The sequence below is a fragment of the Trifolium pratense genome, linkage group LG3 (assembly GCF_020283565.1).
Source record: "Trifolium pratense cultivar HEN17-A07 linkage group LG3, ARS_RC_1.1, whole genome shotgun sequence".
Taxonomy (NCBI): Eukaryota; Viridiplantae; Streptophyta; class Magnoliopsida; order Fabales; family Fabaceae; genus Trifolium; species Trifolium pratense.
This window is the reverse complement of record NC_060061.1, coordinates 32,000,433-32,024,198: the sequence shown is the minus strand read 5'-3', so window position 1 is coordinate 32,024,198 and position 23,766 is coordinate 32,000,433. Positions and strand designations below refer to the sequence as shown.

Here is a 23,766-nt window from a genome sequence, read left to right as displayed (position 1 = left end):
GGCTCTTGTGTAGGCTAAGTAAGTAGGCTATGTTTTGCAATTTTTCCAGGAGATATAGTCTTTCTTTGGTTCGAAAGCGAGATTGGGATCTATATTTTATATAAACCTCTGACAGAACGGAATGCAACTTTTCTATGAAGTTCTACCTTAGAACAATATGATATTGATTTAATATGAGAATGTTGTGATGAGTCAAGCGTGAGTTAACGTTTCATATTAGACAACAAAAAAAAAAAGTAAACGTTAGATACATATACCTAATATTTTAAAGTTATGAATAAAAACGTGATATCAAAATGCAAATGTACAAATAAAAAAGTGTTAATGCAAGGCTTAATGGAAGTGGCATAAAATTTGGAGGACTTTTGAACTATGTACAAATAAGAAAATGCTGGCTAAATTAAGTGCTCAGCTTGTGGTGGGAGGAGATTAAGGTTGCACTTCTCGCATGTCACTTAATATGCTTGATACATGCACGATGAGGTGTATGTTTATGTTAGAATTGAGGGTATGTTACATGGAATTAATTTGATTTAAGAAACTTGTTCTGGATTGGACCCGAGGTAATTGTTGAAGATCTCACTCGTGTGTCGAACTCGGTCCAAGTCATTTGAAGGCCCAACCGTGCCTTTTCCTACTCAGCGGTCGAGGAAACTTTGCCTTCCGTGACGGACGATATCGAAATGATGAATATTTACCGTCTATTAAGGCTCCTTAGCCATTTTTTGACAGTCATTGATGGCGTTAATACGCTCATCAATGACCTTAGCCGAACGGTGATGCTATATATACTCCTCTCATGCAGAGGAATCAAATATATTATTCTCTACTCTTAAAAACTTTTGTTTCACATTCTTATTAACTTGGGCGTCGACATGTAGGTACAAAATCCTCATTCCATTAATCGGAATTTAAGAGAAGCACCACCAAATCAAGTCGCTAAAGATAAGATGAATAGTTATGAATAAAAATTCAAACGTTGCTGGAGAATGGCAAATATAAAACCGAAAAGGATAGGATAGTCATTAAATTTGCAGCCGGCCAGAGTCGGCTTTGATCACACTGCTTGACAAAAGAAAGCAAAGATAGGAAAACGACAATCGCTTACCAACAAATAATGAGTTACAAACAAATACGCATCAAAGTTTAACGTTGACATCAAAATTGGATTATGTGCCAATTTCAATTATCCAACCTTTTTTATCTTTGTGAGCATTCAATTGTCCAACCATACAACAAAGGATAAATGTTGATTCCGTGGGCCACTACATACATACATACTAAAAGATCCTTAACGCTGTTACTGCATTTGATTTTACACGGGATTCATTGGATAATTTACTTTAATACAAAAAACGGAATCACCACCTCAATTCATATACTAAAATAAAATATGGATTACCGATAATTGATGATGTATGTGTTTGATTTCACGTTTGGAGACTCTCGAGTAAAATTGAGTCTCTAAAATTGATTATAACTGAAGTTAAAATTTGTAGTTTTTCATTCATTTTACATTCAACTCACTTTCGTGTAACCAAACATGCACAAAATGTTTTGTTTACAGTAGAGCAGAAGATCGAATTCAAAAACTCATACATACTATTTAAATTTTCCACTAATAGATCAAACATAGTGGCTTAACATGCACGAAGATATTCATGTAAGTGGTATTTTTTGATGTGGTTGGTGCTTTATTAGCTTCGTCTATTAGATTAGATATTGCCTTCACTAATTTCCTTTTGTGGTTTTTGGCTTTTGGCTTTTGGCTTTTGGCTTTTGGCTTTTGCCCTTGTCTATCTATCTCAAAATAAAAAGAAGAAAACAAACAAAATTGATGTCTTCATTTATATTATTTTAGTAAATAAATTATTTAAATTGTTCATGCTAAATGATAAAAATAGTTTTAAAAAAGTTTTGACAAAAACTATCGATCATAATTTTCAAAATCCACAAAGATTATTTTTTGGTGTAAATCGAGTATCTTTTGCGCACAACTGTATAGACTAATCTCTCGAACCTACTGGGACCCAAATGGGTGCCAAACTCTCTCTAAGAGTTTAACACTGCAGCATGCCCAAGTCAAAGATCGAACCTAGGACCTTGGTTAAGCTAGAAGAGACCCACACCATCTAATCTAAGTGCTCTTAGGTAATCCACAAGGATTTTAAAATGCGCTAAATTGGCATGCACTGTTACTATAAATTGATTTTACATTCACAAATAATATAAATTCATACTTCATAAATAGACACAATTTTAAAATATACTTAAAGTGGACGGCGTGGTAGAATAGTAAACTCTCATTAGAATTAAGTGTAAAAAAAATAATGTATATTGAGAGTTCAAAAGACTATTTTATTAAAAGAAAATCTAAATTTTTTTTAAGTCTGAAATCTTTTAAAAGGCTTTATGAGATTATGTTAACTCTATGGGATTTTAATTCATATTATATTTATTTTAAAATATTTTAATATATATATAAAAAACCCTTAAACTTACAAGTCACAATCACAATACATCCTAAATTTATAAGTTGTTTAAATTTAGATTTAGATTTGTGTTATTTAGACACGCAAATTCGCAAAACACAAAATATAGTATAAAATGCAGACTTTGGCTAACATGGAAAACTTGAAGTCTTGCTGCATAAGTTATAAAAAATATCATAACGAATACAAATTTTACAAAATCAATCATTGGTGGATTGAAAATTTATATTATATAAATCATCCATAATTTTTTTAAAAAAATTGAAAATAATTTGATATGTCATTGAGACCCATCAAGATTAACGGTATTTAATAAAAATTCATAAACCGTTAATTTTAATTGATCTCAATAACATATCAAATAATTTTTTTATTATTTTTATGAATGATCTATATGATATCAACTTTCAATTTAACGATGAATTTTTATAACATTCTTATTCATTATAATGATATCATGAACTTATCGATCATGAAAGACATGATGACTTGTAGGTTAGAATTGGCCTAAAATGCATGGGTATGATGTGGAATTGAACAGAAAAAATAATATTTACAAAAGAGTTTCTGGATAGAAGGAAAAGTAAAATAAGGAATATGATAAAGAAATGATGAAAACTATAGCTTGGGCTTTGGTCCCTTCTCTAGTAGAGATAAGGTTAGAGATCATTTGATTACCAACCAAAGAATATGATTCTGTTTTTAAAAAAAGAGAGTCTCAAATTAGATAAAATCACAAATATTAAATAGTTGATTGTGGTATTTCTAGAGGAATGTCCAGCTAAGCTAATAATTGTTTTCACTAAGAATTAAATTTGAATTTTTTCGAACGATTTGTTTTAGTGGAAGCTCATTAACAATTTGAGTCTAATATCTTAATTTGTTGACAATTGATATTACTTTCACGATTTTATTATTCAAAAGAGAAAATGAGTTAGGCATTTTTTTTTTACGCAGAAAAGTTAGCCATTGAACAAACTAAAATTTAGACTTTTAAGATGTTGATTGTACGATTCTAAGATAATTTTACTATTTTTGATTTTCTTAACCAGTGCACCGAGACAGTACTTAACATTTTTCATAAAATATATATTACATATGGTAAAAAAAAATGCACGCTAAATAGGAATATGTTGGTAGAAAAATAATTAATGTTTTTAAAAAATTAAAAAGGACAAAGAAAAATCAAATTATTAGGTTTGGTCTAGTGGTGAGAGGTTTGAGTAGTATACGAGAGATCCTGAGTTCGATCATCAGGTTGGTTGTAAACAAAAAAAATAGGATAAAGAAAAATCTTAAAAATTAAAAACGGGTTATATAAAAAAGTACAAAGAAAAATCTCAAAAAAGGTATCATCTCCGATTATTTTTATAAAAAATATTTGACTTTTTAGGTTTATTGAAATTGAATAATTGATGTATCTGATCTATTTAATAAATTAAATATATCAGGTAATTATTAAATCCAAAAAACTTTATTTTTCTAATTTCAAATAAAAAAGTTATTTTTTATAAAAAGGATAAAAGTAAGTAATTATATCAATGAGGTAGTAGGCAATAGTAAATTCAACCGTAACAAAATAATATGATAAGAGGATTGAGTAATAAGTTATAAGTCTTGAGTTCGATTTTCGATTTATTATAAACAAAAAAAATGTAAGATAACTATCTAGTATATATCTTATTTAAATATATATCGATATAATTTAAGGATTTAATTGATATGCACCGACATTATAAAATAATTTTACACTGTCAACTAATACCAACCATGTTTTCCGCCACATCACCCACTCCACCCCACTTTCTTAATATGACATGACAAAACAATGATTATTTATTGAACAATTATGCAAAACTATTTTACACCATCGGTGCATATCAATTAAACTCCTAATTTAATAGGTTTAAAGATTAATAAAAACTATTTATGAACTTATCAAAATTATCCATTTATATAATATACTAATACATATTCAAATAAAATATGCAAGGATAATTCACCAAAAAGTACTTCCCATGTTAATTTTCCACCGAGACAGGTGCTTTGCGTAATCCTATTGAACGCTTGGCTTCCATACCCACAACCTTAAGTTCTTGATAGTGACATCAATTGACCATTGTGACAGAAGAACTTAACTGCAACTTATTCTACAACCAAAAAAAGAAACCTCAAATTTGTCTCATTGCAAACTGCATTTACTGCAAAATTGTCACATTATTATAGTAACACAAATCTCAATCTCACACTCAATAAATCAAACTCCATTCCCCTTTCATTCTTCATCCCAAATTTTCAATCTTTCTTCCACCCTCATCACTCTTTCTCAATTTTCTCAGATGGGTTCTGTTCAATATGAAGACCCATCAACCCAAAAACATGAAACCACAAAAAAATCCAATCTTTTCAGATACAATTCACCTCTTTCCCAAATAATCCTTATTGGGTTAGTTTGTTTTTGTTGTCCAGGTATGTTCAATGCTCTTTCAGGAATGGGTGGTGGTGGACAAGTCAACTCAACAGCTTCAAACAACGCCTTAACAGCACTTTACACAACCTTTGCAGTTTTTGGTATCCTAGGTGGTGGAATTTACAACATCCTAGGACCCCATTTAACCCTTTTCGCAGGTTGTTCCACTTATGTCTTATATGCTGGTTCTTTCCTGTACTACAATCATCAACAACATCAAGCTTTTGCTATCGTCTCCGGCGCCTTTCTTGGCGTCGGAGCAGGTCTATTATGGGCTGCACAAGGTGCTATTATGACATCTTATCCACCGGTGAATCGAAAAGGAACTTACATTTCAATTTTTTGGAGTATCTTTAACATGGGTGGTGTTATTGGTGGTTTAATTCCTTTTATTCTTAATTATAATCGCGGCGAACAAGCTGTAACTGTTAATGATGGGACTTATATTGGTTTTATGGCTTTTATGTCATTAGGGACTGTTTTGTCTTTAACAATTTTACCAGCTAGTAAAGTTGTTCGAGACGATGGAACGAAGTGTACAAATGTTTTGTACTCAAATGTTACAACTGAATGTGTTGAGATTCTCAAATTGTTCTATAATTGGAAGATGCTTCTCATGATTCCTGCTTCTTGGGCAAGTAACTTTTTTTATACTTATCAGTTTAATCATGTTAATAAGACTGAGTTTAGTTTAAGAACAAGAGGATTAAACAATGTGTTTTATTGGGGTGCACAAATGATTGGTTCAATTGGGATTGGTTATACTATGGATTTTAGTTTTAAGAGTAGAAAGAAAAGAGGGATTGTTGGAATTGTTGTTGTTGCTGTTCTTGGATCTGTTATTTGGGGTGGTGCATTGGCTAATCAGATTAAACATAAACATGATGATAAGGTTTTGGATTTTAAGGAATCTGGTTCTGGTTATGCTGGTCCTTTTGTTTTGTATTTTAGTTTTGGATTGTTGGATGCTATGTTTCAAAGTATGGTTTATTGGTCCATTGGAGCATTGGCTAATGATTCTGAGGTTCTTAGCAGGTAATAATTCAAACCAGAATCTTTTTTAATTTTAGTATTATTTTATTGATTAACTATTGCATTTGTTTTTGGTTGCTTTTTTGATCAATGAAAAGATTTAGCTAATTGACTATTTGAGTATGTAATAGGAACTTTTCATTATAAAATAGTACTAAATATCTACTGAAATGTTTTCAACTCATAGAATTATAATAGTTCTTGCCTTTTTAACCCTCCAAAAGTTTCTTTTTGTTTCTTATTAATCCTTATTTGTGAAAATATAGCCATTTGCTACATGTAATCATTTTGTAAGTTGTATATCTTCCACAGTAACAAACACCATATTCTGCACCAAAGGATTCATTACCTTTAGACTAGGTTCTTTGACTCACACAGTTATAGTTACAAATCAAAGTTGCCTTTCAGAAATGAAGTACTTTTTGGACTTAGGAAATTTAAGACAAACTATGTTGGTATCACTAAGGGCATGTTTGGATGTATATGTACCCTTGGTGTCACGAAATCGGGCTGACACCGTGATTTTGTTGAACTTTTTTTTTTTTTTGACTAAATGATTTTTCTGAACTTCTGAAGTGTAGTTTTTGACAAAATTATAGTAGTACACCGTGATTCTGTCAAACTCGTGATCATTCTAAACATGCACTGAATATCATATTTATTTTAAGGAAAATGCTAACCAGGGGCACTAGTTAAGGAAACAAATTTAGTAAAACAGTCATGACACTTGTGTAGTCCATCTTTTCAAAATATTGAGAATGCTTCAATACAAAATTTACTATTTTTAGTTTCCTTAACTTGTGTCTTAGGGAGACTAGTTAGCAAAACCCTTATTTTAATAAGTATTTGTATTTTTTAATAAATATTTAGAGTAGTGATTAGTATTGATGATAGTTGAAATTTGGAAATTAATTAGTACTAGTACTAATTTGTATTTCTAGTGATTAGCATTTCTTGTAGAGTATTGATGATAGTTGAAATTTGGAATTGAACACTAGCACTAATGTTTGCACATACTATATTACAGGTACACAGGATTCTATAAAGGGATACAGAGTGCAGGAGCTGCAGTTGCATGGCAAATTGATAACCATAATGTGTCTCCAATGTCACAGTTGATTGTGAATTGGGTGCTCACAACAGTAAGCTATCCATTACTGTTGGTTTTGATGGTTTTGGCTGTGAAAGAGGACAATAGTAAGGAGGAAAAAGAACAAGTACATGTGGAAAAAGAACAAGTATATGTTGGAGGGATGTCTCCTCCAGGTCACAATGGTTCTGTTGATTGTTGACTTCATTTGTTGTCTTAAAAAATTAAAGAATCTTTTGTTTGTCTTCTTTTTGCTGTCATTTCTTTCTTGGAGTATTATGTAGTTGTTGATTAAAGAATCTTTTCTTTGTATTATATAATGTAATCTTATTTAATTTTGAAAAAGTTGCCTTTTGTTCTCTTATGGACTAATGCAGTAACAAGGTTAACTGTTCCGTTCGATCTAAATCAACTGATGAAATTGTTTAACTGTTAAAATTAATTGTTTAAGTTGAACCGTCCGATCTCAAATAAAAAATTGAGATTTATTACTGCGTGAAACTGTAAATGCAGGAAATGCAACAAATAAAAAAAGGAGTTTAACAAGTTAATATATAATAAAACAATTATTCCATTTCTGAAATGATATGCTCCAAGAAATGCAACAATTAAGAATTAAACAATCCCTGAATCATGTTACAACTTCCTAAAACATATTGCTCAGGATAATTAATTAGAATGAGATACTCAAGTTTTTTACAGCGTCACAAGAGGTTCTTCCTTAATCTCCTCTGCTTTTGGTGTTTCAACTTTAGCATCTTCCTTCTCAGCAGCAGCCTCAACCTTCTCTGGCTTGGCTTCTTCTGTAGCCTCTTCTTTCTTCTCATCTGCTACTTCCTGGGTCTTCTCCTGAATATATAAATTCATTGACAACAGGTGGTCAGAGATTCGATTCATATAACAACTGTAGAAACTTTGTACTTATATCATGGTAACAAAAAAGAACCGATTTTTTAAAGAGTGTGATCCCATACATTCATGCAATTAGAACATTGGTAGGTAGACATTAGATCAACACCAGACAATTTCAATTTCAAGTTTCATATATAAAATTTTAAAAAACAATAATCAAATTTTGCATGTTTAATGTTTTGTCCGATATTGATCCGCAATGTAGGTCACGGAAGTTTTGACCGCTTAAATGCACATACTTCTGACTATATGCAATCCAAATCTCCCTTTTAAAACATGTCATCTAACTTGTTAATGGTGTTTGATTAATTAAAAAGAACAGAATTATAAAAAATGAACCTGAGCAACTTCCGTCTCGACCTCAACATTCCTTGGTGTGGTGGGAACCTCCTCGACCGCTGGCCCTTCATTCAAGGCAAGATCCTTAGGACTGCTCACACAACCTCCCATTATTCAATTAAGATTGTTAAACAAATCAAGTGAGGGGAGGTGTGTGATGGAAGGAAAAAAACACCAAACACCAAAGGAAACTTGTGCAATGGGGTGAGACAATGAATATTGAACATAGGGTACATTATATATAGTTGCATTGTATTTGTGTTTTGTGGTTTGAATTTTAGGAGCAATTTTCGGGGTACAATAGCTATAATTAGCCTTAGCATTGAGGATGTTTTGTGGCCACATTATACCCTATTTTTTCGTATGCATAGATGGTTGTTAATTTGGTTATAACAATTGATGAGCTCATTCTTGTTATCTTTGTTTTCATCCATGCATTTTTTTATATTCTAAAATTGGGAGGTTCACTTTGTGAGCTACGATTGTACTCAAATTAAGGGCAAATAGTTACATCAATGTATAAGTTGTTAACCAAAATATAGGCTAATTCTCTAGCTAAGGCTAATTCATCATATACCCTATTGTATTGCCTCCATTATTAACATAGGATTTAAATGATACTATAACTTTTGCTTTGTATAAAAAATTACAAAATATAAAAAAAAATTCCCATCTATACAAATGTAAAGTTTGTTTTTGCAAAATAAAGGATTTATTTTTTAGACTTTTATCCAATTAAAATTTTCATGAACAAGTATATAATATAAAGATTTCATGAAGAAGTATGTATAATGTTTTAACCTCAAAAGTGTGGTTGACTAATATACTAAGTTGTTTTTGACATGTTCAAAAAAATTAGATTAGGAGTGATACAAATCATGTACTAAGGTTTTTGACCGTTAGAATATGATCAGCTTATTGTTAACTTTTGTTGGGATTTTTGTTTGTTAAGTAGATTAATCAGTTGCTTCAAAAAGTAGATTAACTAGTGGTTAGAATTTCACCTTTTGAAGGTGAATAAGTTGATATACTATATCAGTGCTTCAAGAAATTATCTTGTCCAAATCAGAGGTGTTTTTTAGCAAGAATTTGAGTAGGCCGGCTCAAGAAGATTTATCTGGTATTATGGGAGTCCGACATGTATTGGGCACAAGAACATATTTGGGCTTACCATCTATGGTAGGAAGAAGTAAGAAGGAGACATTTGCTTTCATTAAAGACCGTGTGTGGAAGAGGATCAATTCTTGGAGAGGACATCCATTATCTAAAGCGGGTAATGAGGAAATGATAAAATCAGTGCTTCAAGCTATACCATCATATGTCATGAGTGTTTACATAATTCCGAATGCTACGGTAAATGATATTGAGAAGATGCTAAACTCATTTTGGTGGGGCGGAGGTATGAATAATAAAGGAATACATTAGTTGGCAGGGGAGAGAATGACATTTTCTAAGATGGAGGGGAGGGGGGTGTCTTGAATTTCGGGATTTCAAGTCTTTTAACATGGCGATGGTGGCGAAGCAAGGTTCGCATATAATGATGAACCTAGATACATTGGTGGCCAGAATATTCAAAGCAAGATACTTCACAGTTCCCACATTCATCCTTTCTTGAAGCTAATATTGGAAATAATCCAAGTTATGTGCGGCGAAGCTTATGGAAATCACGGCATGTGCTTACTCTTGGTTGTAGGTGGAGAATTGGGGACGGAAGTAAGATCAAGGTGATGCATGACCCTTGGCTTAGAGGCGAAAGGAACAGCTGGGCGCGATCACCTCAAGTCCAAGGTATGTATAATATGAATGTGAATGAACTCATGTAATAATAATAATAATAAAATTTTGTAATTGTTCCCATATGATGTAGCACAAGATATTTTGTCAGTACCATTGCTTGATGTAGTACAAGAGGATTGTCTGGTTTGGAAAGGGGGGAGTCATGGACATTATACTGTGAAGACAGGATATCAAATGTTGATGCAAGAGAAAGAAGAATTGCGAGGCCGTGGTGTAAATGGGGATTGGAGCAGTATGTGGAAAATTAAAGCGCCACCAAAAGCTAAACACTTACTATGGCGGATTTGTAGGGAATGCCTTCCTACGAGAGTACGACTTCGTCAACATTATGTTCAATGTCCGTCTACATGTCAGTTATGTGAAGAAGCAGAGGACGACTAGCACATTCTATTTGGCTGTGCAGAGAATAGGCGAAGCTGGATAGCTGTGGGACTGAATCGTGTCATTGAACCGAGGCTTCAAGCATTCCATGATGCTAAAACATTGATACATGACGTTTTGCTGTCATGGTATGGACCATTTGGAACAATAGGAATAACTGGATTTGGAATAATGAAAGGAATGATGCAGAGCAATTGGGTAGGCAAGCATTTCATACTTGGAATGAATGGTTCATGGCACAAAACATCTGCCAAAACACTGTTAGTGATGAACAAATACAGCAGCAACAATCATGGCAGCCACCACAGTTTGGATGGTTAAAGTGCAACGTCAACGCCGGATTTCACGATCATGGACTAGTAACAAATCGTGGCTGGTGTATTAGAAATGATGTAGGTTAGGTCTGTTCGTGTGTGCAGGTACAGCTTGGGATAAAGGTACACTACTCCGTTATGGAAGCTGAAGCACTAGCTCTAATGGAGGCAATGCAATCTGCAAGTCACATGAATTTGGAACGCATAGTTTTTGAAAGTGATTCACAATTAGTTGTGAATGCAGTACATGCTAATTACAATGGAAATTCTGAATTTAGTGTACTTATCTCTAGTATTAAAATTTTGTTAGTTTTACGTACCAACTTCGAGGTGAAGTTTGTAAGGCGTCAAGCGAATTCGGTTGTTCATTTGTTAGCTAAGACAGCCAATTCTTGGACTAGGCGCTGCATGTTTCATTTAATTCCTCCTTGTATTGAGAACCAGTTGATAAATGATATGAGTTGAGTTTGTTTGTGGAAAAAAAAAAGTTGATATACTATATGGTTCAAATGTTGGTCTTCGTATCATACATGTAATGTCTTTATCAATTGAATTATGTTCACAAGATAAAAATACTTATTTAAATCATACGTATGGAGTAGTTTTTTTTTTTTTTTTTTTAAATTCACTGTCTTGTTTAATTACAAAGTCAAACCAAGTAACTTAGTGCTTAGAACTTTAGAAGTTCCACTCTTTTGATTTGTTTAATCTGCTAAAAAATAAGGGACTGAACAAGACAACTTTTGTTGTACCGTGTTTGATTTTAAAACGGTTCCTGATACTGGACAAATTGGGGTCCAAGAGACAGGACAAAAACTGAAATTCTTGTCCCCCACAGAACCACGGGACAACTTTTTGTCCTCTGTACAAGTTGTCTAAAATACCAAAATAATCATTTGTCCATCAAACATCATACAACACAAAGTTAGTTCAATACCTTAAACGATTGTCATGTGATGTTCTATCTTGTACTGTTCTGTTCTGTCCCGTAGTTATATTTTGCAGATCAAATGGACTTTTAAGGTAGATAAGTAAGATGACCAAGATTCTAATTTCGGCCCCTTATATATATAATGCAATGTCCTGTAAATTGAATTAAGTTCACGAGATTAATACACATTAATTTTAATCAATAAGAGAATGAATTTTAAAAAGATGGTTAGATATCAAAAAAAAAAAAATTGCAAGTTTTAAATTGAATGAGCTGTTACATGTTTTTTTTTTTTTTTGACGAAGTTACATGTTATGCTATTATCATAAAAAAGTATTGGTGATTCAATTAATTTCTTTGTCATAAAAACAATATTTAATTTCCCGATTATTTTTCTCGCAATTTTCAAATTAAAAGAATCATTTTTCTTAGTAATCATTTTTCTCGTTATAGGGTAGCTAGGAATCGCATGATGGCTGAGAGAGACACCACCAAAGGAAGAACTTAATTATCTCAGGAGCATGCAATTTCCAAATTCATATCTAAGTTTGATAAATCGATGCAGTTCCACTCCGATTTAACATCCAACTATATCCATCCATCCATATGAAGCTGAATAAACACCATTAATATTATGATTCCAAATGAAACAGTCCCAAGTACAGCTATTGAGTGTGAGATGAGTATTTAAAATACTCTCCATCAATAACAATCATTCTATTTTCTGTCATATCTCACTTTCTTGATGTGACATAGTAAATTGATAATTTTTCATTGGATGATTGTGTAAAACTATTTTACACAGACCGTGCATCTTCATTAAACTCTTTTTATATATCTAATTTTAAATAAATTTTTTTGACAAAAATATTGTAAATTTTAAATTAAAAGAGCTGTTACATGTTATGTTATTAAAATCTTTTTCAAATTAAAAGAGCTATTACATGTTATTTTTTTGACGCAAGCTATTACATGTTATTAAAATTGTAAATTTTAATTTAAAAGAGCTGTTACATGTTATGTTATTGAAATTTCCATTAAAATCTTTGTCATAAAAACAATATTTAATTTCCCAATTTTCTTTGCAATTTTTAAATTAAAAGAATCATTTTTCTTAAATGTATAGATATGAAATTTCACAGTTATATGTTTTCTATACAAAAGAGTCGGAACCTATTATTTATTGGTAAGAAATATCATTGTAAAAAATTAAGTTATTTTAATTATTTCTTTAAAAAACATAATTAAGTAGCATAATATTTCACATCATATTGTAATCTTAATTATTAAGAAAGAATTCGTCTTCCCTAAAATAAAGAAGAAAACAAGAAAAACAAAAGAAGGGTTCTTCTAAAACCGCAAAATACAAACAAAAAATAGTTTAAACAATCCAAAATTTTCCCAAATTTTCATCTTTCTCTGTTTTCGACATTTCTAAGCTCAACCCATTTTCCAACTTCGTTCAAAGATTCCATCTTTTCGATTTTTCAATCCAGAAAATATAGCCATTACATTCCCCCAATTCCTCCGGTGAGCTTATCGGAAAGCTCCGATCAACGACAACATGGCAAGAATTTCAGCCATAATAATCGCCATTTGCATTTTCCCAATGTTCTTGCTAGCCAAAGATGTGATTCCACCGGTAATAAGGTTACCATCGGAAGTGATCGGAGAAGGGAAGAAGAATGTGTGTGCAGAGTCGGTGTCGTCGGCATCGTCGACATGGTGTCCTGTAAAGTGTTTCAGGACAGACCCAGTTTGTGGGGTTGATGGTGTAACGTATTGGTGTGGTTGTGCTGAAGCGGCTTGTGCTGGTGTTAAGGTTGGAAAAATGGGGTTTTGTGAAGTTGGGAATGGTGGTGCAGTTTCTGTCTCTGTTCAAGCTTTTCTTCTTTTGCATATTGTTTGGCTTATTGTTCTTTTAGTTTCTGTGATTTTTGGTCTTTTTTAATTTTGTTGTACTATGAAGATTGAGGATTTCTTGTCTTATCTTATAGTAGAATAGAGTATCATAGAAAATTATAGAATAGAATTATGAAAAGATTGGGGATTTTCTGTGACATTCAGTGGTTGGTGAATGCTGATTAAACTCTTTTTTTTATGGAGAATTCTTTCTCTGAAATGTATTTGATATTTGGAGATTGTTAAATGTTAATGGTTTGGTACATCAACTTTCTCAAGAGTTCTTGCTAATGTTTTCATATCATTCAACTTTCTCAAGTGTAGTGAACTAATGTGTCAATTGGTTGATAATTATTTCCTCAAGTGTACTGAACTAACTTGTGTCCGACACTTGTAAGACATATGTCGGATAGTTTAGATCGTGTCAAAAAAAAATTCAATTTTTTCTTTATTTTGACACTCATTTGATCGATGTCTGACACCTGTAAAATACTCGTACAACACGTGTCGGACAAGTGTCCCAAAAAAAATTGTTTTTCTTTGCTTATACTCATTAGGCACATATCAGACATATCTACACAAGTGTCGTGTGAAATAACAATGTTATTTTTTTTTTTTTTGAAGAAGTTAAATTAGCCCATCCAAATTGGCGCCCGAGAGAATCGAGCCTCAGACCTCAAGAGGTGCACAACCACATGTCCCAAGCCAATATCAATACACCAACCCAAGTGGGTTGTGAAATAACAATATTGATCAATGATCAATTGAAGACATTACATTTTGATTACAATATTTTTAGTTTTTTCGATAGTAGATGGATAAATAAAGGTAAAATATTATCATATCTTTTAAAACTTTTCTTAAGAAATAACTTGCTTAACTTAAATTTACATGTATATATTTTGACTCTCAATTTATATCTTTTATAAATACATAATAGTGTCAGTGTCCTATATTTTTTACATTAATAGTATCGACGTGTCGATTTCGGTGCATACACTTCATAAATCATAGCTAATACTATAAAATTATGTTAAAGATATTGCACATGAATGAAAGAGCTGTGCCGTTAATTTTTTCAGACAAAATCAATGTTCTTAAAAATTACATTTAGGTGTAAGTAAATCAATTCTTTCATCATAGGGAAAAAGTTCAGGATGACTAGAGAGTTAACGTGTTTCACTTGAGTTGTACTTAAGGAAATCATTGAACATTGTAAATTGAGTATCGGTCATTTATTATGTACTAAATCTGTAATTAGTAGTATATATATAAATCAACATCCTATAATAAGGTATTATTGATTCTGTACGATTATGAATTTGGGTGTAAATATATTGACACCCTCAAGTAATCGAAAAATCCTATTTTGCTTGCCAATTCGTATTAAGTTTTTTTTTTTTTTTTTTTTTCTTCTTTTCTTGTCGAATTCTTATCAAACTGTTGTTTGAATGTTATTATCTTCCATTTACATAAAGGTAAAGCGCGTTCCATTTTATGCGTTTGATTAGAAAAATAAATATATCCGTGTCTCTTTAAAATTTGAGAAAAATACAATCTGTGTAAATTAATTTTACACAGTTAACAAATAATAACAATCTTTAATTCTATTACATCATTCAACTTTATTCTACTTCAATGATGACATATAAGAATAAACCGTTATATGTAACAACAAAAAAAAAGTTATAATTTTTTTTTTTTACTAGAAAAATGTATTCAGTCATTCGAATTGAACTTGGATTAATAGCATACAAGAACATCATGAAAGTGGCTACAAATATGACAAAATAAAAGTAACTGCAATATTCATACTTCCAGATATGCAACGTTGACGTCCAAGTCTTCATCAGATTGTAATGAGTTGAGGTAGATATGTCGATTTGAAATAACGAAACACCGTACTAAAATGAAAAATCAACAAACGCCGCACAAAATGACTACAAACACAACACCGCACAAGACGGCCATAAACTTAAAAAACAAAAAATGAAGAAGCAATATATGCAAATAATCACTTATTTAAATGAATAGAAAAACAAAAACAATTTAAAAGAGTGATTTTGAGTCAAAAATTGATCATAAAATCACCTCTCATTGGTGGATGAACAAAAAGAATAAATTAGGGTTCAAGGGGGAGGGGGCGGCTGCTGTGTGAGGAAACCGATTGAAGTAGTTGGACCAATTTTGTTTATCAAAGTAGTTGTTAATTCAAATCTCAGATTATTCAGATAGTGAGTTAATTTGGTGGATTTATTATACTCCCTGGACATCACAATGAATCGTAAAAAACATTTTACTCTGATAATATATGAATTATTCATTTGTTCCTATTTATAAGAACATATGACACTTTTAAAACTTATTAGGATAAATTGATAATGCAATTATCATGTCAAAATTTGTGTATTATTATTACAAAATTACTCTTTGTGTATAAGTGCATTTAAAATTGATTTTTGATATTTCAATATAAATTAATAGTATTAATAGGAGATATATTTTTTTAAAAAAGTAATATATGTATCTAAAAATTTGTAAAAAGAATCTGCTAAAAAAATAATCTTTAATGAAGGAGTAAGTCCAAGAAAAATTAACCAAGTTAAATAAAGACACAAATTCATTAGATTGTCTACTGTTTGTGTTCCAAATGCAGGGTGGGGCGACTTTCAACCATTCTTATCCGTTAGATCAATTCAAAGTTTTAGAAACTTCCACTTCATTTTTCAAAAAACAAAAGTTTGAGAAAAACAGATTATCTTTTTTATTGAGTTTATAATCGAGTTAAAGATCAAACTCAATATCTCATGGATATTATTCAAATCATTTATCACTAAACCAAATTTTGTTGAATAAAAAAAAATCTTGTTCACGAATAAAACAGATGGAACGAGTAAAAATCCCACAAAATACAATAAGCTATAAACTCAAAATTTAGATGATTTCTCTCCCGACCCCCCGCATTTCTTTTCTATCCTCTGAATTTCTATTTTTGCCCTTGGGGTATTGCGATTTATACAAACCGATTTTTTTTTCGGTTTATACAAACCGAATTTTTTTGTCATGCTAAAAAATTTCGGTTTATATACACTGAAATTTTGGTTTATAGTAAATTTTGTCTTCTTTACACTAGATTAAAAATCATTAGCATACGACTTATATTCAGAGAGCTATGATAAATTTACCACAGGTATCTCTACAACATTTTGCATAAATTTTTCTCAAACTTGTAGGTAGATTTTCTCATACTATACTTAATGAAATTTAACAATTCCGGTGTCTTTTTGTCTTTTTTACACTAGATTAAAAATCATTAGTATACAACTTATATTCAGAGAGATATGCTAAATTTACCACAGGTCTACACGAATTTTCACATAAATTTTTCTTCTTTTTGGGGATATATATGTTATTTCGGTTTATATAAACCGAATTTTTTTTCCATGTTTAAAAACTTCGGTTCGTAAAAACCGAAGTTTGTTGGCAAAAAAATTTCAAACCGCAAGGGACAAAATGAGATTTTTGGGGGTTAGAAATGAAATGAGGGGGTCGGGAGAGAAGAGTTCCAAAATTTAACGTAGAGCCATTGTACCCATGCCATCTCTCTGATGCTTGCAACATTGTTGGTGGCTCGCACACTGCTACCCTTTGTTATTGTTCTTTGTGTGATTTCATATATACACATGACCAACTTATTTGAAACAAATTAAAATGAATGGACTTTTATTTTGACAAAAATGAATGATGGATATTAGAAGCGCCAAATCCAAGTTTTCACCAAAAAAATTATTGATTTAACAAAAGAAAAAAAACCCAGTTGTGCAGAGTTCATAGATGTAAGCATGCTTTTAACTGAAACATAGGAAAAACATATTCATATGGTTATACCCTGGTAAATATTGTCTAGCCAATCATCTACTATTAAAAAATCTCAACTAAATACAAGGGAAGCCACACAAAATAAGTGCAGGCAAAAAAATACCTGAGGAAGAAAATGCTAGTAGCACACATGAGAGAAAGCATAACAGTTTCTTTTCTTTTCATTTCTTACTCCGCAAATTTGACAGTTACGATGAAAGAGATGTTTATTGTCTACTGTCTAGTCATAAACTATGTGTATCCTGTTATCAACGCAACGCTAGCAATAAAAAATAAAGTCCAATCAAACTCTTCTACTTCCCTCTCTCCGAACTCCGAACTCAATTTTCACAATAACATCCATACACCAAAAAAACAAATGAAGTCATTAGAATGACAAGTTCAGTAAAATCAAATACTACTCATTATGTGGGGGGCTTTGTAGTGAGAATCCAGATGTTCTGGGATGATCTGGGATTTGATTAGTAGTGGTAAGGGTTGCTGAGCTCTCATCTTTAACCTCGCCAGATGCATAATTTCCTTCTTCTTGTTCTGCTATTGAAGAGGGAGCGATCCCACTGTGCTTATTACTGGGAACATTACCAATCAGGCTTTTATACATGGTAAGGGCTTGAGCCATCATGTTAGCAGGATTGGATGCAGAGCTAGGAAGCAACATAGTGGTGCCCTGACGAAAAGAAAAGAATAAATATTAAAACAAATTTCAATGTAGGCAAACTATGCGGTGCATTAACTTGCATATCAGTCAGCTGAAGGATATTACCTCCTTGGCTATTTTACCGAAAGCTTGAATATATTGCTCTGCTATCCTTAAACTAGCTGCCTGCAAAGCAAATGACAATGATGATTCATTTATGTTATTCCATGAGACTCAATAATGATAAAACAAACATGATGATTAAGAGGAAATTTTATATTCTAGATGCATTAAGTTATGGGGATTGGGATTTCGATAAGAGAAGGAAAATAATTAAGACTTTAATATGATAATGGTATAAAATCATCAGTAACAATAACTTGATATAAAAGACTAAGCAATAACCCCTATTTATACGGATACAGGATTAGACTCCTAATCCTAATTGAATAGGGAAACAAATCATGATAAATTGATAATCACTAAATAATATGAAAACTGACCTGAGATACTCTAAAATGAGAAACCAATCCTATAGCTACTTCAAGATACGCAAACATAATATCAAGATATTATAAGATATTTCACTCATTCTAACACCAGATTCACCACAAGTTATTTCCCTGATTCAGAAATTACATAAATTTAAACATAATAAACCCTTCTACCTTGTTTAATGTGTGGTTGGGCAAGTATGTGCAAACTTGATTACTTTGATTTTGAAAAATGAATTTTGTTTAGAGAAGTGAATTATGCTTGGAACTTCCATCTCAAAAGTAAGTTCATAGTCAAACTTATGGTGTGTTTGTTTCATGGATGTAAAAATTGTTCCCAAGAATATGGAAGTGGAATAAAAGATTCCTAGGAATAAAATAACTTATACATTCCCATGTTTTTATTCCCAAAAAGGAGGTGGGAAAAAAAAAGGTTTCTGTGAATGTGAATAAAATTTGTGTCACTATCCCCACAGCATATACCCCAATGCCCAAGAATATAATAAGTTTTAACAAAACACTTTTTTTCTACAAATGTTATTCTCAGAAACCATTTGCACAAAGAATGAAACAAACACCCCTTAGTGCAAATTTTTTACTGCAAAGCAATGCAAAAGCTAAACTTTCACCTTTAATCAAACAAGTATTTATGAGTGTGTGGGTTAAATGCTCCTCAAAACATGCAATTATATGATCTAATTTTGTTGAATGTTTTTACACAAGACATGTCAACTGGGTTCTGCCCTGAAAAATGTGACTGTAATGACCTGGTTTATATACAAACGTAGTCACTCACATGTTTCGTCTATCTGAGTGGAATGCTAGGTGTCCAAAGTTTAAAATTTTCAAGGATCATTGATATACAAACAATGGAAATCTAAGCATAAGGGGTTTGCAATCTAATACATAATTTCGGACAACACGTTGCAAAACTTAGATGAAAAGCTACAAAACTACTAAAATGTTTTTAACAAAATATTGTAACAGAAAGAACTGCATAACCTCACCTCCGGTCCTCCATTTCCATTTAGGGTTCGCGAAACAACAGCAAGTCCTTCAGCTGTCGCTCTTGCTTTGGCAATGATGGCTTCAGCCTCTCCTGAAAAAGAACGGTGTTAGTTATAAGGTTTTGAAGATATCACGCGGAAGTGACAATGTAGTAAGGGGAACATCAAATCCAGCATGTTACAGTCTAACACATGTCAATACTCAAGTAAAAATGATCCAATCCATAGTTTATCATCTTTGCATGCAGAGAATCATTCATCTCAAGTAAAAATGATCCAATCCATATTAATATGTAATTAACCTTTCGCTCTGTTAGCTTGATCTGCCATAGCTGCTTCTGATGCCAAGATCACTGAACTCTTCTTTCCTTCAGCTATGTTTATATGAGCCTGCCTTTCTCCTGTTTAAAATTATAGGTCGTCAAAGCCATAAACACAGACTACAAATTTGAATGACATGGGTATTAAAACTAATTTCAGGATGATACTAATATACTGTCATCTTTGGACATATGAAGAATTGGAATATCAAATTGATTACCTTCGGACTCAAGAATTTGAGCTCTCTTTTTCCGTTCTGCCTCTGCTTGCATCTCCATAGCTGCTTTCACACCACGTGGAGGAGAGATATCCCCTGTAGAAAGACAACCACAAAAGAAATTACACAAAAATTGTCGAGTAAAAGATAAAGAACATTGATACATTGCCAAAAACTCACTTATTTCATATCGAAGGCACTCTAGACCCCAACTTTTTGCAGCCACATTAATGGACTCCTGCAACAATTGTCAGAATTAAATTAACCATTAGTAAACTTGGCTGCATATGATGAAAGAGTTATTCTTTATATACTTCTTCAAGACAAATTTAAAATTTTTAAGTGCGTGTTTTACAAATGGTACATTAAAAAGAAAATATATTGTTGACTCCTATGGAGGAGCAAGTCCATCGCTATTGGTTTGTGTTTGTTATCTACTGTCATTCAGTATTGTCAAATTTCTGCCAAGGCAGAACCATGGCGTTATAGCATGGTGGATTTGTGACAGCCACCATAAGCCGTAACACCTATTACATTCGCCATGTTTCCACCATAGGCCACAACACCGTGCTTATACGGCAGGTTTATGGCTGGCCTTGTCATTGCTATGTAGTAACATCTAAGCAGGATTAGAAGCCATGTCCAAATGAATAAGGATGTGTAAACAAAGATCTGTTGTGGATTGTGCTGTTAGTTTCTCTAAGTTATTCAGAGTTTCAATGTTATAAATACGGTTTTTGGTTTTTGCTTTTTTATATTAATTATTCTTACTTGCTAATTCAGGATTTTATTCTATTTTAGATTATCATGCTCCGACTTGGAACAAGAATAGCTTGTTAGGATGTTTGGCTTTGTTAGGTCTATAAATAGGTGTTGAATGTAATATTTGAGATGTTTTTTAATAAATAATGTTTTTTTTTTTTCCGTTCAGAGTATCTGATATATGAGTAGCATGCGCCAGGCACACTTTACCCAAGAGGAGGATGAATAAAATGCCTTTCTTACAAGTGATAGCATGCAAACCCGGATATGTTGAGGAACTTTTAGTCAGGAAGTTGATTAAAAAGATGATAGTAGGATGAGTTAAGCTGCAAAAAAGTAGTTCGCGTTTTGTTTATAGTCTGTGGAGCTCTAAGAAAGGAATGATTCCAAGAAGTGATTAATGACTATGTGAAGTCAGAAATCATTGAATTTGGAAGTGGGTGTGAGTGTGAGTGTGAGGCAGTGAATGTCCCAATAGTTTGGATTGGAAGTTAACAAGAGTAGAAATAAGGGTGTAGCAGGAAAAAGGGAAGAATTAGTTAGCAAATTCACGTAGAAGTGCTGCAGGATGTCCGAGGGGAAAGAAGATATTATGTTTTGGAAGTTGTTTTGCAGAGGCTGAGAGGTCATCTTTCTTGGTAAGGGGCTAAGGGCTTTGCCATGTGAGGGTAGTCCCAAAGGACTATTTTGGGTGATCATATGGTTCAGTTATTGTAGCTAGCCACCGGTCTATATTACTACTGCTGCATAATTCAGCAGACTTTAATATCTAGTTGATATTAATAATACCTGGTTGTTTTCTGCCCTTTGTGCCTTTTTTTTATCGGTGATCTATCATACATGATTAATGTATTTCATGTATTAAAGTCAAGTTACTGAAATGAATTAGCTTTATCCTATCCAAACACAAACTGGATCCTGTATTATCAACAGTTAAGGACTTAAGACCCCATTGTACCCCATGAATTAGCTCATGTCTCATTCTTTTTTTCCCCCTTTTCTTGATATAACTAGATTCAAACAGGACTATCAAGTTATAAGTTAACCAGGTTATCCTTTCTAAACAGGCACATTATTTGCAGAACTTAACTATGCACAGTTATCCGATATTTCCACTAACACAATTTTTAAGTATGGCTTAAAACTGAAGTAACAAAATACTTCCATAAAAAGAATAAACCGATAATAATGAAAAGCACAGCACAAACAATCGATTCAATGAACTAAACTTACCACAATCTTTTCATTGAGTGTGTCCCTTTCCGCAAAGGTCTTGTCAAGCGTAATCTTCCCGAGTTCACTACGCATAGTTGTTTGAGCCAGCTGAATAACAGCATAAAGAGGACTCTCAACACCATAAGAAGCAAGTTTAGGATCCACAATCTGCATCCAAGAAAAATACATCACCAACAAGAACACAAAACAAATAACCAGAATTAAATATGGAATAAAGAATCGATACACACCTTAACATAAAGCACACCGTCGATGAGAATGGTAACATTATCCTTAGTAATAGCAGATTGATCAGGAATTTTAATAGCTTCTTCCTTTAAAGAATGCACATAAGCAATTCTATCAACAAAAGGGATCAAAAAATGGATTCCAGAAGGAAGAGTCTTAACGTATTTCCCAAATCGCTCAATAACAAACGCTTTCTTCTCCGGCACAATCCGAACCCCCCAATTCACCGGAGGAACAATTTCATAACTACTGATCAGAAATTCAATTCAATCCAATTCAAATTCAATCCAAATTCAAGAAAATTCAATAACAGTGAAACTGAATCGAAATTAGTGAGAATAAAATTAACCTACCTTGAGATAGCATCTCGACCACTGCGAAGAAATCGAACGGAGGATAACCGAGAGGGGAGTGAAGAAGTGTGGTTGGTAGCGGCAGTTGACGACGGCGCCGTCAAGGAGTGAGAGATTGAACGAAGTGCGATTCTTGCTGAATTGGATTTCAAAATGTTCGCCATTTTTGAGATTTGGATTTGTCTGCAATAACAACCACTCTTATTTTCTTTCTTTCGTGTTCATCAATTTTTGTTTTCGTGTTCAACAATTTTTTTTTTGGTTGCTTTTACTAAAGCCCTAGTAAAACCTCTTAAAACAATTTTTGGTGTTCAACAATTTATTTATTTCTTTTTAATATTTTATAATTATTTAGCTAACACAATTATTTATTATTTTTTGAAATAATTTGATACTGTATATTATTTTTTAAAACTTTTTGGATATAAATGACTTAAAAGTATTTATAAAAAAAAGGACTTAAATAAATTTAAAAAAAAAACTTGAATAAAGGACATTGTGAAGGAAAATATAGAGAATAACAATAACAATGACGAAATTTAAAAAAATCCAAGAATTAATACGAATTATCATCATAGATACTTTGAAGCAAAAACAATTTATGATCACGAGTAAAAAGAAACGTATTGATGCTTCTATTATTGAATAGTTCTATTTATATAATTTTTTGTGTGATCAACAAGTCATATTTACTCGTCTATATCTTACTTTTCAATCCATTATACCGCACATAATTATCCGTTGTAATTATTCCGTAATTACTAACTATAAATAAGCTCAATATCTTATATTGACTTAGTTCGACATAGCCACGCATATTGACTTAGTTAGAGGCTAGAGATACTGTATCTTCGGAATAATGAAAATAATCAATAGGTTCGGACTCGTTTAACCCAGCTTTTTTTAGAGTTTATGCAAATAGCTTATACAATTTTTATATATTATTATAAGTTTAACAAGGTAGTTTATGAT

General features: G+C 32.2%; 3 protein-coding genes across 6 annotated transcripts; 2 read left to right on the top strand and 1 right to left on the bottom strand.

Annotated features, from left to right (window-relative positions):
- The first annotated feature begins 4,500 nt into the window (after window positions 1–4,500).
- LOC123917871 (UNC93-like protein 1) lies at window positions 4,501–7,448 on the top strand. Its single transcript, XM_045969749.1, has 2 exons — window positions 4,501–5,997; window positions 7,022–7,448. The coding sequence occupies exons 1-2, from the start codon at window positions 4,832–4,834 to the stop codon at window positions 7,284–7,286; spliced, it is 1,431 nt and encodes a 476-aa protein (XP_045825705.1). The 5' UTR covers window positions 4,501–4,831; the 3' UTR covers window positions 7,287–7,448.
- A 5,874-nt stretch (window positions 7,449–13,322) lies between these two features.
- Window positions 13,323–13,709, top strand: LOC123914963. Its single transcript, XM_045966122.1, has one exon. It carries the CDS (start codon window positions 13,323–13,325, stop codon window positions 13,707–13,709), a length of 387 nt encoding a protein of 128 aa, XP_045822078.1.
- Window positions 13,710–17,675: 3,966 nt separating this feature from the next.
- LOC123916711 (stomatin-like protein 2, mitochondrial) lies at window positions 17,676–23,110 on the bottom strand. 4 transcript variants are annotated; one of them, XM_045968227.1, is made up of 9 exons: window positions 22,795–23,110; window positions 22,444–22,687; window positions 22,211–22,360; window positions 20,396–20,453; window positions 20,219–20,311; window positions 19,980–20,078; window positions 19,678–19,769; window positions 18,303–18,362; window positions 17,676–18,206 (listed from the first exon to the last, which is right to left on the bottom strand). In XM_045968227.1, the coding sequence occupies exons 1-9, from the start codon at window positions 22,956–22,958 to the stop codon at window positions 17,937–17,939; spliced, it is 1,230 nt and encodes a 409-aa protein (XP_045824183.1). In that variant the 5' UTR covers window positions 22,959–23,110; the 3' UTR covers window positions 17,676–17,936. The 4 variants fall into 4 exon arrangements, with proteins under 4 accessions (XP_045824183.1, XP_045824182.1, XP_045824180.1 ...); XM_045968226.1 differs by having other exon boundaries at window positions 22,444–22,690; window positions 22,795–23,077; XM_045968224.1 differs by having other exon boundaries at window positions 20,219–20,453; window positions 22,444–22,690; window positions 22,795–23,080.
- Window positions 23,111–23,766: the final 656 nt, after the last annotated feature.

Excerpts from the sequence above, each read along its gene's own strand:
- LOC123917871 (XM_045969749.1), top strand. The coding sequence starts at position 4,832 with ATGGGTTCTGTTCAATATGAAGACCCATCAACCCAAAAACATGAAACC. Across the intron at positions 5,998-7,021 it reads GATTCTGAGGTTCTTAGCAG|GTACACAGGATTCTATAAAG; the intron begins GTAATAATTCAA and ends ACTATATTACAG.
- LOC123914963 (XM_045966122.1), top strand. The coding sequence starts at position 13,323 with ATGGCAAGAATTTCAGCCATAATAATCGCCATTTGCATTTTCCCAATG.
- LOC123916711 (XM_045968224.1), bottom strand. The coding sequence starts at position 22,958 with ATGGCGAACATTTTGAAATCCAATTCAGCAAGAATCGCACTTCGTTCA. Across the intron at positions 20,079-20,218 it reads TCAAATTCTTGAGTCCGAAG|GAGAAAGGCAGGCTCATATA; the intron begins GTAATCAATTTG and ends AATTTTAAACAG. Across the intron at positions 18,363-19,677 it reads ATGGAAATGGAGGACCGGAG|GCAGCTAGTTTAAGGATAGC; the intron begins GTGAGGTTATGC and ends TTTGCTTTGCAG.